This window comes from Pezoporus occidentalis, unplaced genomic scaffold (assembly GCF_034315485.1).
Source record: "Pezoporus occidentalis ecotype Australia unplaced genomic scaffold, CSIRO_AGI_Poc_V1 ctg108, whole genome shotgun sequence".
NCBI classification, from domain to species: domain Eukaryota; kingdom Metazoa; phylum Chordata; class Aves; order Psittaciformes; family Psittacidae; genus Pezoporus; species Pezoporus occidentalis.
In genome coordinates, this window is record NW_026912865.1 from 3,225,312 (window position 1) to 3,244,619 (window position 19,308).

The 19,308-nt window shown below is 35.9% G+C and overlaps 1 protein-coding gene across 1 annotated transcript; it reads left to right on the forward strand.

The window, feature by feature from the left end:
• Window positions 1-267: 267 nt before the first annotated feature.
• TTC6 (tetratricopeptide repeat domain 6) lies at window positions 268-16,832 on the forward strand. The gene is given in 8 exon segments (XM_062622719.1): window positions 268-273; window positions 1,528-1,641; window positions 7,166-7,239; window positions 8,968-9,178; window positions 12,424-12,594; window positions 14,232-14,358; window positions 14,361-14,456; window positions 15,667-16,832. Coding segments are annotated over 8 exon segments (936 nt in total). The 3' UTR covers window positions 15,804-16,832.
• Window positions 16,833-19,308: the final 2,476 nt, after the last annotated feature.

The window sequence follows — 19,308 nt, forward strand, 5'->3', positions numbered from 1 at the left end:
AAGGAACTATCTGGATGGATTTTAAAGGAGTTGCAATCTAGCCATATTAATCCATCATCCATTCCAAGAAACAACTTCAGTATTTCAGCTCTTACAGACAGAAGACCATGTGATTGGTTAAAAATTTTAAGTCTCACTGCAGAAATGTGATGAATTAAATGAATTAGATTGTGCCTCCATGAAGTTATGATTACATTAGTTGTTAACTAATTGCTAAACATTACAAAATTTTAAATAGCAGTAGATGGATGAAAGTAGTAAGAAACCATGCAGGTAGATGGTGGGTTCCAGCTGCAACAGTAGGTCACACCTAGCTGTGCAAAAGAATCAGTTAGGCTGTGGTTTCAGCTGAACAAACAGACCATATTTAACCCAGGTAATATTTCATCCTTTTAGGCCTGTGATGCTTTTAGTATGGCTATCAGACTACATTCAAGTTACCCTGATGCTTGTTATCCGCGAAGGCTGTGTAGAATGCAGCTTGGACAAGCTAAGTGCATCCAAGACTTCAAACACTTGCTTATTGTCCATCACACTTCCAGGTAATATAAAGATTCATGGTTGTGTGAGGCATTTTGGATGGGCTCAAAGACTGTCATGTTTTGCATTTATGGGTGTATTGTCTTGTAATCTGCTATCAAGCACAAGGCAAATATTAAATAAATTACAACAAGCTTTGTAAGATGTATGGTTTTATAAACTTGTAATTTCTGTCTTCTACTTAACCTTTGTTTTATAATGCTAAGTAAATCTGTTTTTTTAGCATGTCATCATTCTGTCTTCATCTCTACAGGCATATATGAGTTGTGCTGCTTACTATGGAAGTAAAGGTAGATACTCTAAGGCAATTCTGAATTGCAGTGAGGTGATCAAAATTCTTCCTAACAGCATGCAAGCGTATTTTTACCGAGGAACTTTAAAGTGTCAAAATAAGGCGGGACTGTCCTTTATTGTACTTTGAAATTCTCCCTTAAAGCTTGGCACTTTTAAATGATGAAATAATGGTAAAAGTATTGCTGATAGAAACCAGGAATTCCACTTGATAATGACACTTTCCATTCCCCACTGACGCTTCTTTCTGATTGTTCTGTGTAACTGAAAATGCTTGATGGGTTAGAGAAGCTACTGAGCACCTTTCTGGTTATTCTCTTCTTAAATTCCACAGAATAGATTCTTAGACAGAAGTACCAAAACTCCACAAAAGATATGTTTTATGTTAGGTAAAGATAAAATGTAAGCTAGTAAAATTAAAGATTGATTAGATATTGTAGTATATGGATATGATGTGATAAAACCCTAAGAATGTTTGCCTAGACTTTGCACAAACAGAGCTTCTGAAGTGCTCCCACTGTAGTAAGAAATGTGGTAAGTAGTCCATAGATGTCATAGTGAAATGGTTGAATGCCTTCCACTGCTCATGAAGAATCAAAATGTAAACCTATGAAATAAAATTTTACCATAGGCTATTATTTGAGGAAGAATATGTAGTGCTATGAACTCTGTGGCTCAGTGTTTTTTTATTTTCAGCCATTTAAAGCTGCAGTTGAAGACCTTTCAAAAACTATTGACCTCAACAAAATCTGTGTTTTGGCATATTATAACAGAGCTGTCTGTTATCATCAAATAAAGGACTTCAGAGAGGTATGGTATTACTTTTTTATCAACATTACATGAACACTTGGTTGTTCATATTAGCTACTAACCTGTTATTAGCAATTAGTCAGAATTTCTGACCTCTTGCAATGTCTTTCTGAATGGTTGTGCTCTTCAGAAAATTGTTTTTAATAATGGCTTTTTGATCTCTATTATCATACACTTGATATCCTTTTGAAAATAAAATAACTCTATCCAGAAGCAGACTACATCAAAACAGGAATTTGGACCATATACAAGCCTTATTCACAACCCTGTTTTTCTGGATGTATTTTATACTTCTGTCAACTTACCTGTGAGCTATTTCTGAGTGTTTCTGATTTCTACTTTTATTATAAAGTAAGGGCACAATAGGGCACACTAAGGCACTGTGCATCTTCAGACTTGGGAACACAGTGATGCTGACCTGTCTTTTTGATGAGGCCTATTTTCTGAGACAACGCTAGTTCATAAGTATTTCAGCTCGAATGTCTCAAGTCAAATCAACCTTGTGCAAAGGCAATTTGTTCTTCGAGGTTAATTGGCAAAGAATGATGCAGATGGGTAAATAAAATAGGTGATTACAGTAGCTGAAAGCAGAAGTTTAAGGTGTGAAAATATTAGTTCCTTCATAAATAAGGTATTGTAAAAGTTGGTGTCACTCTTAAGAAAAGCCACTTAAAGTTCAAAGAAAGTTGCATAAAAAAGGTAGTACAGAAAAAAATTAGTAAATCTAACAGGAATGGGATTCTTAAAGCTGTTTGTAGTACCTAGCTTAGTTTAGAAGTGACAAAGAAGAGAACTTCTCTTAAGTGGCTAGTATATGGAATACTACAGTCAAGGACATTTTTATCGTATTAGCACTAAACTGTCCAGTTATTTGTAAATATAATATCCAAGTTTATTCTTCAGATGAAAAAAAAAGAAAAAGATTTGTTCTAGAACTTCTTCAGATCAAGCATTGTTAAAATACTCCTAGTTTTGCTAAATTTGAAAACTGAGGCTTCTTCAGTCTACCTGGTCATGTCACTATTTGCTCTTTTACAGAATTTACACTCAAATTGAGTTAATACAAGTAGAGCTTAGATTTTTCAAGCACAATAAATTATATTTGAAGATACTGAATTTTTAAAAAAGGGTTTTACTTTGACATTAATTCATGACTAATCTAGAATAAATTTGGGTTCTTTTTAGTAAGAATATGGACATAAAAATTAGCAGTAGAATTACAATTTATTTATAACTCAATTTATATAACAACAAAATAAGTTTTAATTATGTCTATTTAATATATTTGCATTATCTTTCTGTACTCTAGGAATGGGTATCTGTATGTTTAAAGAAGGCTCAAATTCAGTTAAATTCCACCTGAAAACAGTGAAACAGTGAATACATGCATACATATGTACATATATCTGTACATAAGCACATGATTTGTAGGAATTTGAAAGTGTGTCTTAAATTTTGAAGTATCATTGTATCCCTCTGGATAAATTCTGGTTTAAAATACATTTCATGTTTCTGTAGGATTTGAAAGATTACGGAATTCTTCTTCTCCTTGAATTGAATAGGGAAATAACTTTTAAAGTGTTAATTAATTGTGGACTACTCTACATCAACTTGGTGATTATGCTAATGCGTGAGGTGCAAAATACTGTAAGTAAAGGATGTATAGAGTTTTCTGTAAAATGTAAGCCATTGCTGACATAAAGACCAGCTTGACATTTTTTATATTCTTCTGAAATAGTATGTGCCCAGTTCTCGTTTGTTCCATACCAAATACCAGTCTGGCTGTGAAGATGCAAATAAAATGCAGCTTTACTTCTTTTACAGCCCTATGCTGCTAGAATTAAACATGGTAGTTGCACAAAATTTAAGAACTTAGAACCTGATTCTTCCTTCTTTTTGATCTTGAAGGAATTTATTTTGGGTCCAAATGAGTAGTAATTCATTGCAGAAGCCTAAGTACATTGAGGTTCTGATAGAGTGGGCTCGTTTTCTTTTCCTTTCCTTTGTGTGTGTGCATGTATATGTGTAAAGAATCATTTTTGTTGAAAGATCAGGAAAGGTCTGGCCTCAAGATTATTTCTTAAATGCAAGAAGATAGTATATATTTCTGACAATGACTCACATTGCAGATGGCTCTCATCTGGTATAGCAGTAGGAGGCTTGAAACCCAACAATGTTAAACATTACACTTTCACACATACGGGGCTTTATTTTTGAATTTTAATTAGCTTTTAAGTTTTATAAAAGTGTTATTTAAAAAAAACAGGCTTATTTTCAGTATAACTGGCATATTCATTGCTTCTGTTGTGGACTAGTAAGTTATTTTCTTTATGTGATAGCAAGTATTTCAGCATAGGCATTCAAAAAAATGGGTTATATTTTCTATTTGCAAATAAAAAATGAAGAATGAATATGAATCTTGTTTGAATGACCAAGAAATTTCCCATTGAAAGTGCCCAACAAAAGCTCTTTAGAGTTGGTAGACTTTGCATAGAAATAGAATAATCAGAAATACTGTGTTGCTGGTCTCTTATGCTTCAAGATGCAGTTGATCAGAATAGTTCAGGAAAGTCCTGGGAAACGGGAGAGGTGCCTGAGGACTGGAGGAAGGCAAATGTCACTCCGGTCTTCAAAAAGGGCAAGAAGGAGGACCCGGGTAACTATAGACCGGTCAGCCTCACCTCCATCCCTGGGAAAGTGATGGAACACCTTGTCCTTGGTGCCATCTTAAAGCATATCAAGGATAAGGGGGTTATGAGGGGCAGTCAACATGGCTTCACCAGGGGGAAATCATGTTTGACCAATCTCTTAGCCTTTTATGAGGAAATAACACGGTGGATGGATGATGGCAGAGCGGTGGATGTGGTCTACCTTGACTTCAGCAAAGCATTTGACACAGTCTCCCACAGCATCCTCACGGCTAAATTGAGGAAGTGTGGACTGGATGACCAGGTAGTGAGGTAGACTGCGAACTGGCTGAAGGAGAGAAGCCAGAGAGTTGTAGTCTATGGGGCTGAGTCTAGTTGGAGGCCTGTAACTAGTGGAGTGCCTCAAGGGTCAGTACTGGGACCGGTATTATTTAATATATTCATTAATGATTTAGATGAGGGAATTGAGTGTACTATCAGCAAGTTTGCTGATGACACTAAGCTGGGAGGAGTGGCTGACACGCCAGAAGGCTGTGCTGCCATCCAGCGAGACCTGGACAGGCTGGAGAGTTGGGCAGGGAATAACGGGATGAAATATAACAAGGGAAAGTGTAGAGTCCTGCATCTGGGCAGGAACAACCCCAGGTTCCAGTATAGGTTGGGGAACGACCTGCTAGAGAGCAGTGTAGGGGAGAGGGACCTGGGGGTCCTAGTGGACGACAGGATGACCATGAGCCAACACTGTGCCCTTGTGGCTAAGAAGGCCAATGGCATCCTGGGGTGTATTAGAAGGGCGGTGGTTAGTAGGTCGAGAGAGGTCCTCCTTCCCCTCTACTCTGCCCTGGTGAGACCCCATCTGGAATATTGTGTCCAGTTCTGGGCCCCTCAGTTCAAGAAGGACAGGGAGCTGCTGGAGAGAGTCCAGCGCAGGGCAACCAAGATGATTAAGGGAGTGGAGCATCTCCCTTATGAGGAAAGACTGAGGGAGCTGGGTCTTTATAGTTTAGAGAAGAGGAGACTGAGGGGTGACCTTATAAGTGTCTATAAATATATAAAGGGGGAGTGTCACGAGGATGGAGCCAGGCTCTACTCAGTGGCAAACAATGATAGGACAAGGGGTAATGGGTGCAAACTGGAACACAAGAGGTTCCACTTAAACTTGAGAAGGAACTTCTTCTCAGTGAGGGTGACGGAACACTGGAACAGGCTGCCCAGGGAGGTTGTGGAGTCTCCTTCCCTGGAGACATTCAAAGCCCGCCTGGACACATTCCTGTGTAACGTTATCTAGGTGTTCCTGCTCTGGCAGGGGGATTGGACTAGATGATCTTGTGAGGTCCCTTCCAATCTCCAGCATACTGTGATACTGTGATACTGTGGAAGAGGCTGAGTTGTTAAAAACTGATATGTAAGGCCAGTAGAAAGAAACTGGGGCAGGACCAGCAGGATGAGCAAGAAGTTCTTTGAATAGATTGTGGTGAAAATAAGTTTACAGAATAGTAATTGAAAAACAGAGAAATACAGCACCTAATTTAATAAAAACATCAGTGATGTGCTTGAGAGCTTCTTATGTATCTATTCTGATAATATTTTATTGCAAGGAGTATATCTGTATACATGTACAGTGCTGGCTGAATGATGATATAATAAGCACACATACATACTACTTATTATGAGTGTATTCCTGAACTGTATACACTGGAAAAAAAGGAAAAGTTACAATGCAGTCTATGTAAAATCTGTATTGCTATATAGAGGCATCTTTTCCTCTTAATTCTGTGAAGTGTGACTATCTGTAAGGAGAGAACCTTTGGTTTAAGTAAAGCAAACCCGGTCCTTAGAACTTTGATCCTGTTTTTGCACGGCTCCATGCGCAGAGTGTGTACTCCAAATTGTGCACATGAAGAATTCCATTAGCTTTGCTGGGTATCCTTTGAAAGGCTTCGCTAAATGGCACATTGTGTCTCAGTATTTTTTTTAAAACAGAGCTATAATTTTATGATAGCATCTTCACTAAACAGGGTTTCTATTTTTAAAAATATAAATATATATATATGCACATCATTATTTTGCTACTTTTGTAATTCTAACACTACTAAAATATGCCACATTTCTTTTTACAATTTGAACAGGTGAAAAATACTTTCTGAGTTGTAGTAGAGAAGTTGCATCAGCTAGAAGTTGCATCAGCTAAACCACTCCTATTACATACTTTTGTCTTTCCTACACAGAAGCCTGAAGCACTTCCTTACATAGTAATTGAAATGATATTTGATTTTAAAAGCACTTGTGCAGTTTTTAAAATTGAACCACATATATCAAAACCAAAGCATTTTGAAATACCTTCTGGATTTAAGTAAAAGGCAAATGTCAAGGGCCATATGAAGTCTTTCACTGGAACATTGTAGCTAGAGTCTCCCAATGCAAATATGAGTTTGGTTTACTGCATTTGTCAAAGTAATACTGGAAAGTAACTAGACAATTTTATTACTTGAAGAATTCCATCAAAATTGCATATAGCAAAATATATTTTCAATATATGCATATTTAATAATAGCAGCTGAGGTACAGTATTTCTATTAAAAATAAACAAAAATACCTTTCTGGAAGGTTTTGTTTCTGGAAATGATGCCTGCAGTTTTGTAGGGAATACCATGATACCAAGTAACTTTAGACATTTTATTCTATCAGTGTGGGACAAGAAGTATGAAAACAGTTAAATACATCTGCAGTATTTCTGAACGTATAATTTCTTTGTCAGAAGTCATCTCCCTTTTTATATAGAAGTATAAAACTTATAAAGCTGTTCAGCTAAAACCACATTTGTAGGTGAAATGAAGCAATATCAAATTGCATGGTTTAATGTCTGTTCTTTTCAGGACTTTAAAGGAGCAACTTTGCTTGGTCCAGATGACAGCCAGATCTTTCAAGCTCTTGGAATCTGCTATCATAGGTAAGATATGTAGTTTTGTTTAATGGATAGTAGAAAAATGAAACAATCCCTGAGCTTTATATTCCTTTTCACCTTTTCATATCAAGTACACTGAGAACTTGGAGAGGGAAAAATGGTAAATAGGAATAGAAAAAAAGAAAATGTCCTTTTATTTTTGGGGTTTAAAAAACAGGCATTAAAATTTTCTGGTATCAAGCAACTATGTGCTTATGACAGTGTCAGGAGGAAATACTAGGATGATAAAATAAAACCAAGAGAAGGACTGAAGAACTAGAACTCCAAGATAAACTAAGTTGAATTGGTTTGTTCAGAATTAGTTAGAATGCAATTTCTATTTAAATATGATTTTTTTTTCCACTAAAGAAAAGCCAAAACCTCAATGGTAGTCCTTGCCTGAATTTTTTATTTGGAAATTGTAAAATGTAGTCTCATCAAGATGAATCCATTTATTTAGAAAGACTAAATTAATTCTGTTAATCACTTAAAATTTATATAAATTGGAAGAAATAAGATATGCATTAATATCTTAGTCTATTTATCGTAGTGGCACTTGGAGTTAATAGCTCCTATTTCATACAAGTATCACCTATGATAAAAAGTAAATCTTAATAGCTATATAATATTAGTCTAATCTATTTTGTTCTGCAGTTACTCAGCCTTCTACCATTGCTTAACCTTGTTGCTGCTGAGGCAGTGTGGAGGTGGACATATTCAGGACTGCAGCATTAAAACTTCCTGTGTACTATGTAGTTAAGGCATAACCAGTTCTGTCTTTCACAGTGTCCAGATGATGTAGAACTTGCACAGGAATGGTGAATCCTGATTCTAAGAACTGAAGATATGATTTTTTTGTGCCCATGTCTTTACTCATCTGTCAAAGGAGTCACTCGTAACTCTATAGCTCACCTGTGTAACTCATTTTAAGATGCCTTTGGAATCTATCCTGCGGTCTTTAACAATATGACTACCTATCAACAGGGTTGGAATGAAGCCCTAATTTGTATTTGCAACAAGTGTGCTTTTAAAAACCTTCAGGTAGCTTATATTCAAACACTATCAGTATCAACTTGGTAAAACGATTTTTGTACTTTGACATGTTAAAGTTTATGCTTTGTATGAAGATACTTACTAACGTTCATTGACTCTTCAGGTATTTAATCTTTTTTAGACCTACTCAGTATACCTCAGTTGCATATTTAAGGATGGAGTTCCACATTTGTCTTACTCTTAGAGTAGAATGGTCTATGCTCAGAACTTTGAATATTATCTCTTTTTACTCCGTATATTTAGCATGGTTTGGATATGTTAATGAATTGGTGTGTGAAAAAGCAGAGAGAAGGCTTGTATTAGAAGTAAATTATTTATGGTTGAAACATCTATGCCTGAAGAGACTAGCAAAAACAATGTTTGGTAATGACATTTGGACAGCATGAATGATTCGGGTAAAGTATCTCTGAGTACAACTGTTGAGAAGATGAAATCTTGGCCTACTTTTGCTGTTTTCTTCCTCAGGCCAAGGAATTCAAACTGCAAGGTCTTACACTGATAACTTTCACTGTTATAGCTATTAGTGAGCTCATACAGAATGTAAATTTAAGGAAAAGATATCCTTTTCAGTCAGAATTAAACTACTTTTGAGTGGCGTGGTACTTGCTGATCATGCATAAATTGAGAATTTTATTTACAAATTTTTTTTTAAACAGCAAACATCAATGTCTCTATTTTTAGTCTTCATGAGTTTGAAGAAGCTGTGACATCATTTGACCAGGTTCTCAAATTAGATCCTGTTTTTGTGGATGCCTATGTTGGAAGAGGAAGTTCGTACATGGAAAAAGGGGATGAGACTGGTTGTAAACAAGCACAGAAAGATTTCTTGAGAGCAGTTCACCTGAATCCAAAGTGCATAAAAGCTAGAATTTGCTTATGATACAACTTGCAGGTAATACACCATAATTCATTGTCAATGCTTTTTTAAAATAACAAAGAAATCAGCAACCTTATATGCATACACTTATACATAAAATAATTGTAACAAACATAAAATAATCTATGTAATTTAGACAAGCCTTATGGCATCTTTTATTCTAAGTAAATTAATAAACCATTATTTTCTTTTCACTTTTGTGCCCGGTCTTGGAGTTCTGCTCTCGAATAATGGAATATCAAGTAACCTTACACTTGTTTGATTTGCAGATACTGTTCTCTGTCATGGTTTAAAACCAGTCAGGCAGCTTGTTCACTTACTCCCTCCCTTCTTGGCTTCCCCCACTCCTGGAGGGATAGGAAGGAGAATCAAAAGAATGCAACTCCCAGGTGTTGAGATAAGAACAGTTTAGTAACTGAGGTATAACACAAATCACTACTGCTACCACCAATAATAACAATGATAAAGGAAATAACAAGGGAAAAGAATATATCACCTCAGCACCAGCTGACTGATAACTCGCCCCCCCATCCCAACCAAGCACTGACTGATACCTCCTCCAACCCTGCAGTGTACCAGCCCTTCCGGGTAACTCTCAGTTACATCCTGGGCATGACGTGCTGTGGTATGGAATACCTCTTTGGTCAGTTTGGGTCAGGTGTCCTGTCTCTGCTTCCTCCTGGCTTTCCCTCCTCCCTGGCAGAGCATGAGTCTCAGAAAGTCCTTGGTCAGACTAAAACATCGGTGTTATCAGCTCTGTTCCCAGGCCAAAAGTCAAAACACAGTGCTGCACCAGCTATTAAGAAGGAGAAAAAATGACTGCTACTGCTAAACCCAGGGCAGTTCTCTGATAAAATAACATGAGGAACTGGGGTATTTTGTGTGTATGAGTAAAAAGCATCCAAAGTGTTGATAAGTCTGTGTAAAACAAAATCTTATATGTCCAAATTATCCAAACTGTTACGAAGGGATTTTAGCTGATTTGCTAGAGGCCTTATAGTTAATGATCTCTAAAAACTACTTACCTACATTGAAAATAAACAGCTGTATCAGGAAAGGGATATCTGATGTGACTTGACAGTTTTTGTCTGTGTCTAATTTCTGTCCTTTAGTTACTGTGCTTTATTAAATCCAGTTGTGTGAAATGTCTTGAATTGTCATGAATTTTGTTACAAATTATTTTTTTGCCAATGTAAATGAGAGACTAATGCTTGTTAGCCTGTGTCACGTAGTCTTGCATAGGTGTCATGCCCATTACCTTTTACAGCTTTGCCAATTCATTTGAATTCTAATTAATGCTTTCGCAATGCTTTTGGGAAGTATTGTGCAAGAGGAAAAACCTTGAATTGATTACATTGGTGAGTAGGTAAGAATAAGATGTAGGTAGGAATTAGACATCTTAGGTGCAGGATGCAACCCAGAAAGTTTACATAGTGGTACATGCTTAATTTCTGAGAGGTCTAAACCTCAGTAGACACCTTTTCTTAAACCTTGTTGTACCTACTGGGGCTTAAACATAGACACGTGAAGTATTTTGATGTGGGGTACTAGGTGAATTGCTTTTCACATTTTCTCAATTAATACATATATTAAGAAAATGTTTAAATTTTGCCTGGGGTCCCAAGTGGCCTACTTGCCCCGAATTAAGCACTTTTTTGACTGTGCTAAGTCCTCATAAGGTACAGTATACCCAAGTTCCATTTGACTATTCAGGGAAGGTACTTCAGCTGAACTTACTGGTTTAATTTTATTGCTATATGAAGTCAGATATATAGGTCTTCAGATCGCAAGCTCATATATAGCCCATGAAGAGCTGAATCTTGTGAGGGGCATGAAGGTCAACAAGAAAGGCTTCTGCAAGTACAAAATGAAAATTAGGGATATGTGGACCTGATGCTGAATGTGACTAGGGATGCAGTGATACAGAACATGCAGAGATACTCAATGCCTTCTTCACCTTGGTCTTTATGGGTAAGATTGTCTTTCAGGAATCCCAAATCCCTGTGACCAGTGGAAAAGTCCAGAGCAAGGAAGACTTAGCCTTTGTGGGTATGAGGCTAGGGAACATTTAAACAAAGTGGACATGCATAAATCCATGCGACATAACGGAATACACCTGCAAGTGTTGAGGAACTAGTCAACATTACTGTGAGGCCACTCTCAATTACCTTTGAAAGGTCATAGCAATTGATAGAGATTCCTGAAGAAAGAAAGAAAGTAAATGTCACTCTTATCTTTCAGAATGGCAAGAAGTAGGATGTGGGAAACTGTAGGAAGGTCAGCCTATTAACTCATGAAGGGTGAAGGTGATTTAGAGTAGTTTGCATGAGTTTGTGAAGGAAAAATCTTGCTTAATGAACCTGATAACCAACCTTCCTTCCTTCCTTCCTTCCTTCCTTCCTTCCTTCCTTCCTTCCTTCCTTCCTTCCTTCCTTCCTGCCTTCCTTCCTTCCTTCCTTCCTGCCTTCCTTCCTGCCTTCCTTCCTGCCTTCCTTCCTGCCTTCCTTCCCTCCCTCCCTCCCTCCCTCCCTCCCTCCCTCCCTCCCTCCCTCCCTCCCTCCCTCCCTTTAATTCTACATGGTTCTGGGCAACCTGCTCCAGCTGACCCAGATTTGAGCAGGGGTTGGCCTAGATGGTCTCCAGAGATCCCTTCCAAACTCAACCATTTGATGATTCTGTGATGTAGGATAGGTAATACTTGCAGTTAAAGCAGTCATGACAGATTAATTACATATTGCACAGTTAACAAAATATGAAAAAAATAACAAGATATTTGATTTTTTTCTTTTGTTATTCAGTCAACTAAGTTTGTAAATATAAGTATACTTCCATTCTCTGCTGTAGTTTAAGTGGGACCCTTAGTAAGTCTGGCTTTTCTTATGTTTCTTATTGTGGCTTCATTGCAATTCATTTTAAGCCCTTGGAAAGCTTCAGAGAGCATGGAGCCAATTTACAGTTGCCATTTGCATTGATCGAAAATGCCATGCTGCATATGCTGAATGAGTTTCAGTCTGTCTTCAAAGGGGTGAAACTTTTACTGCATTTCAAGATACAGGTACTGCAGTAAAGGTAGATGTTAGCTTAAATCAACCTGTTGCTGTGAAGCCAGCCAATACTGTACATTAATAGTTGCCAATTTGGATTAGAAGGTGCAATTATTATCTTTTTTTAAAAGTAAATTTATTTTTGAAAGCCAGAATAAATTACTATAGAAGTGTAAATTTTCCCTGACTAAAAGCTCATCTACATTTCCCTTTCAGCTCACTACCACTGCTTCACTGCTAACAAATAGGGGTGTCATCAAACAGTTAATGGGATATCTGCCCTGTGCCGTGAAGGACTATCAACAAGCAATTTCTGCTGACCCAAACTATGCATTAGCCTATTTCAATGCAGCAAATATCTACTTCAATAATCAACATTTTTCACAAGTATGTCTACAGTCTGTCTTTATACTGTCTTCAGAATTTTTTTTTCTTAAATAAATACTGATGGTACGAAGCTGTCTTTAAGTATAATTAATATGAAGCTTTCTTACTTACAATTTCATAGTTCTCATGAATTAAATTGAAGTAACTAATAATAAAAAATTATCCTAGTACTATGTATTTTATCATTGGCATGAATGAACTGAGATTCATGACAGACATGATACACGTCACAAAAGTTTGTAAATAATTGGGATACCAAAATCCCACTGATGTTCAGTAACTTCCCACCAGCCTAACTCCCATACATTAAATAATTTGTCCAGGTTTACTATAGCATCATGACAAGGAGAATGAAAAGAATCTCCTGCTGATGAACTGGAATCAAGAAGTCAGATTTTCCTCCTATTATCACAGTAACTTGTGAGTTTTAAATCACCTAGTTTTACTTAATTATGGTGGGTATCTTCAGATAGAGAAGATACTGAAATTCCTCTTGTGAGAGAATTTGAAATCTGCTTGAAGACAAGGACCATTTATTTTAATCCATGTAGGGAAGCCCCTGCAATGATTTCTTCTTTTGTCTTCTAGTCACATTTCCTGGGCATAGGCTCAGGCTTTTATTTGATTAGAGCTTTGCAGTCCAGCACCTGTGGAAACCCAGAACCAGTATGAATGTTTCAGCACATTTCGTCTGGTGGAATTAATTTTCTCCTAAAGTTGCACCTGTAAACACTTCAGCTTGCAGTTCATTTATTAAGGAATCCATCACATATAGTACAGGATTGGCATACAATTTTAAATCTAGCTTCTACTTCATACAGCACCAGAAATAGATCATGTAAGAAAATATTTAATACTCATACATGTTTCTCTGTTAATTTTTTTGTTGCTCTTATGCATTTGTTAGACCAGAAATTCCTTAGGAATGCATGGTCAGTGCCTTACATATGGCTTCTTCTGTGATCTCTTATCCACCTGGTATCATTCTTCCATGACCGGCCTTGCATAGGCTGTTCTTCCTCTTTACTATGTTTCTGTGACTCCTTATAGTCCCACAGAGGCTGTCTAATAGTGGGGAAATTTGCTGTTGCATTATAAACATGTTAATTCAAATTGGCCTTAGTGTATAGCTTATTTATTCCTGCTATAAGTACACTTTAGGATAAACAGCAGAAAGGAAGGAATAACCCCACAAGGGATTACTGAAAAAAATCCCAAGTGATGCACAGAACAGTTGTTCACCACCTGCTGACCAACCCTTCCCTGAGCAGTGATTGGCCCTTCTGACCAACTCCCCGCAGTTTATATACTGAGCATCATCTTCTGTGGTATGGAATAGCCCTTTGGCAAAGTCGGGTCAGCTGCCCTGACTGTGCTCCCTCCTGGCTTTTTGTGCCCCTCCTCACTGGCAGAGCATGAGACTGAAAAAGTCCTTGATCAGGGTAAGCACTACTTAGCTACAAATAAAACATTGGTGTGTTATTGTTATTCGCAGACTAAAGCCAAAACACAGCACTGCACCAGCTGTTGCAAGAAAATTAACTCTAGCCCAGCCAAAACTAGGATGACAAGTTGTACAGAAATCATTTCCTCAATTTTTAACAGCATACTTTATCTCCAATTCATGTGTTTTGCAGGCTTATTGCTATTATTCCAAGGTATTAGAACTTGACCCAAGAAATGAATCTGCTGCTATAAATCGTGCTATTACAAATACATTGTTGAACAATACTGAAGAAGCAAAAGACGACTTTGAGAAAGCAATTTGTCTCTGCCATTCTCTGCAGCAGTGTATTTTAACAGGGCAAATTTCTATAATGGATTGAAGCAATATGTACCAGCTGGGAAAGACATTTCAACAGGTAAATCTGTCATGATTATGTTTGGTATCATACTAACAATTATGATAATAAATTATTTGGCTCTCTTTTATGACTCAGAAAGTATATGTGTATTTTTGCTTGTATATTCTCCACCTAATTTGATCAGATATTATGATGTGATTAAAAAGAGAAAGTTAAAGTAAACATACTAATTGTGTTTTTTTTTTTTTTCCCATTTTCAAAATAGAAAGAATATGTGAATTAGGCAATAAACTATTTCATACAATGTGTGTCATTAGCAGTTAAACAAAACCCTATTCTGAATGAAATTTTGGCAAGAAGCTACGGGAAAATACTAGAGTTACCGAGTCTGAAAACTTTTTGTCAGTTTTTGTGTGTATGTGTTAAGATCTCTAGGTGCTTAGAAACTGGAATCGAAGTAGCTTATTTTATATATAAACATGAAATATAATGAATGTGCTCTTCGTAGAACGAGTTTTGAAACAGTATTTGGCTTCCATAAGCTTTTCTGCTGAGAATACAGAAATGGTTCATAGAGAAGAGGAACTGAATCAGACTTTCATCTTGAAATTAGTAAAACCCAAACTTTTTGTTCATGTTTGAAACAGCTAAGCTGTATTTCTCTATTGCTTCTTGGATACACAGGCAAACTTCTTCCAGTAACTAAAGCTATGTTTAGTTTGTATTGATTTTGTTGAAACAAAATTTTGTAATATGACCTTGGTTTGACAGCACTTGATTAAACAGGTAATTGATTTAAAAAAAAAAATTCTCTCTAAAGCAGAATTTTAAAACAGCAGAGTAATCTTTCCATCAAGTGAAGAAACCCTTTCTATACAGTGGAGAAACTCAATAAGATACTGGGTTCATTGCCATGTTCCAGATGAATGGTGGTAGTTTTCTTCTCTTGCTTGAGTTTCAGAGGAAAGCATAGTTTCTGCTGTCAGGGCAAAATTAAAGTGAGAGTCATAAATGGCATCAGAAAGAGGAAAAAAATCCAAGTATAAATAATATAACAACGTTGCCTACATCTTGATGTAGTTAATGCATGTAATATGTTTTCTCTTCTGAAAGCCTGACTGGAGAAGAATTTGGACAATGACAAAAGTTTTTGGATGTTGTTTATAGTTACATGATAATGTTGTGTGTTTTTTTGTTTTTTTCTGTTTTTTTTTTTGTATTTTTTTTGTGGTTTTGAAGAGGCCTAACATTCTACTTATTTTTACAGCCTTGTCTATTCAGCCTAATGATGCTTTGATGTATAAATTTAGAGCTGGTATTTGTAGTAAATTGGGTTTCACTAAAGAGGCTATAGAAGACTACAAACAAGCAATCATCATTCAAGAACAGATTGATTCCATGTGAAAAACACCAGTTTTCATGCCACTTGGGTTCTATTTACATATTTCTCAGATCTCTAATTAAAAAAAATCCAACATGCAAGAAACATATCTTTATTTTCAGATATTCTATGCAGATTTTGTATTTATAAATAATATAATTACCTTGATTGTGCAAAACTAGCAAGAGTTATTTAAGAATAGAATGTCACATTTAATTTTTATGAGGTAGATGGTTCTTTATTTGTTAGTGTCAAGAGATAATTGGATACATACAAAAATGAAAGAGAGAAAATAGGGAAAAGACCTCAAGAGTACTACTTATAGAAAGATAAGAGACTACACTCCCACTTCTCTCCCAAATATAAATGCTTGCAGTGGTGCTGATTATATGTCACCTGGACCATTTGTGAAAAATTCTAAGAGCTACCAAATGTTCATGATTGCTGACTAGGTCTCACTTTCTTCCTGATCTTCCATCCATACCTTTTCATGAAATTTCCTGTTCCCTGTCATTCACATGGTAGGGGAAAGCTATTGTGCAAGGTCCATTCGCTGCAGTGCATGAGAACTACTCTGAGAACTGAAATTTGAGAAAGACATGATTCAGTTTGTGAGTAAAAGACTGAGGTTACTTGCTGCCACTTAAATATATTACAATGTGCCATCTTGAAGAGAGAGGTAAAAATGTACAAGTAACAGATCATAGTTTTTGTGTTCTAAGTTGTAAGGATGGGTTTAAGAGCAGGCTCTTGCCTAAACACAGAGATTGAAATGTGACCAAAATTTAAAAATTGCCAAGCCCTACTCATGTACTCCCAAGTTTGGCATAGCATGGTGGAGATAGCAAAAGGTTGAAGCAAAATAGATGTCTTTGTCTGAGGAAAGAGGAGAGAAGGAGGAATGTTAAGGTCTTTTTCAGCATGGAAGGCAGTCCTGTAGTTATAGACATCAGAGAGATTTCTAAAGGCAGAAAGGGCACATCAAGGCATAATCCCAGCAGCACAGGAATTGTATGTGTGATTTTAGTTTAGGTTTAGATGGAAATTGTTATAAATTTTCGTCTTGAAAAAGAGCAAAAAAAAAAAAGGTGAGAGACTTTCACAAAACCATAGGCTTTGCACACACTGATATGTGCCTGTGATTGCATAGTGTTCTGTATGTACAGTAATCCCCAGATAGTAGAGAACAATCTAGAATAAAATCAAAATTACATAATCTAATTTATATAAAATCAGTATTAAAGATTTACATTGGTCTATTTAACTATGTACTTTTTTGGTAGTCTTAGAGTGCTATTGAGAGGAAAGCAAAAAATGTCATACCTTTGTCTCAAATAATTGTATTTTATTTTCTCTGGGTACTCAACACATTGCTATATGCTCTTTGTGAAAAAATATCTGTTCTTGCATAGCTATGCAGTGTCTCTTTAGCCAATATGATAGATGGTAACTGGAATTCTAGCTTTGTTCTGGTATCTAAATTTTTGCATTTGTAATATCACATTACATTGTGGAAATTCCTATGCTTATCAGCTCAGAATATTTGGGTTGAAAAAAGCAGTACTGTGGAAAGGAAATTCCAAGTATCACAGCTAAGAACAGTTAGCTCAGTAAAGCATTTGACACCATCCCTACTTTCCTTGACTATCCTCTTACCTTGTTTAATATCTAGCATGTTGAGACTTTACACTTTCAAGATCTGTGGTGATAAGATTGACTGGAATAGATGCATCATAGTTAACACATATAAAAGATACAAGAAATTTTTAAAAATCTACATTTAATTTTTCTTATTCATGATTAGTGTCTGTTTAAAATGAGTGTTTATAGATATAAACAATGCATTGAAGTCTTTCTAGACATTGTAGTATGTTGCATATTAATATTTCTTTCTAGTATTATAAATTAGAGTGTTACTTACTGGAAACCTATTTGGAAAGACAGTTTTTCTTAAAATTAAATTAAAATCTGTGAGCATGGGATTATCAAAAAACAATTCTGCTTTTCTGTTCTCCAGTACGTTGAAACATTAATTGCTGGAAATAGCTTTTAGAGGTATTAGTTTTACCACATTACAAGAACAAGAATCTAGTTGACTTCCACTTCACAATAGGAAGAAATTCTTTGTGACTTACAAAATTCAAGAATCAGAATAGTTATGTCAGGTCTGATTAGGCCATTGTTAACTACATGTTTCTGTAAAGAGTTTACTTTTTTGCCTTGACTGTTATGTTACTAAAACTTAGTTTGTGAAGACCAAGATGATTGAATAAGTATTTACTGCTTTTTCCCTCTTGTTCTATTTTCTTACTTATTTATCTTATTTTTGTAGTATTATTGCCTCCCCAGATGGATCAAGTGTAATGTACAAAATATAAATATACGTGTGTCTGTATTTCCATGCATGATTATCATGGCTGTTGATGCAAATTGGGGAATTATTTACCTCAATTTCCTCTATGCACACAAAGTCGAAGTTTGCTTGCAAGATGGTGCTGGTAGTATTTTTGTTCTCTTTCTCCTTTTCTTCTGCCTCTGCCAGTGCTCCTTTTTATTATCTGAAAAATTGTTTATTGATGAAATTGCTAAATTATGCATGATTCTATGGCCTTTTCCTCTCTTTGACCTCCTTATGAATTACCTGCTGATGGGTTGTGAGATAGTGGTACCCTCATCATGTACAGTGAATCATCAAACTTAAATCAGAATGAGGAGAGGTCAAACCTTTCCTCTGGATCCTTTTGTTTTGATATTCACTGTAGATTTTCTTTAGTTTATTCGCTCTTGAGCATCAAACAGAAATAGACACATAAAAGAATTTTATCTTTACATTTAAAACCAGAAAGTACATTTAATCAGTTATGACTCACTACTGATAGAGTGACAATTTAAATAATATGGGCTATTTTAATCTCTTCTGCTTGTAGGTTTTTTTTTGTTGTTGTTGTGGGTAGTGTAGATCTAATTTTTTAATCCTTAAAAAATGACTATTTAATAATTCTATGGTTGACTGTGTGGAGTTAATTTTTTAGAGCTTTTCATCTATTACACAGTGCTTAGGAAATGGCTATTGTTCCATTGTATTTCCATCATTTTGCATCACTCTCATTCACAATTTGGAGACCATGTTAGATGCTTTTTAAAGAAAATAGAAAGTGATTGAGAATTTATTTGCACAACAGAACACATGGCCTGGGTTCAGCAGTAGCAGTTTCAAGCTACCTGAAAATTTCAAGCTACATAATCAAAACTTATTGCATTCTTTGAAAAATAATAATCTACTTTTCATCTTCAGGTCTTTCTTTTAAATTTAATTTCTGTCCTAAGACAAATTTTATATTTTCTAAAGGTTTTTAAATGTAATTGGAAATGTTTTGTATGATAGTACTTTTCATGTCCTTTTTTTTTAAAAAAAGTTAAATTAATAAAGTGATTAATGACTCTAAGAATCATTGTTCCACTAATAAATTGCAATTGTGTTTTGCAGCCTGAACAGTAGTATGTGAACTGCCCTGTTGGTAGCGACTA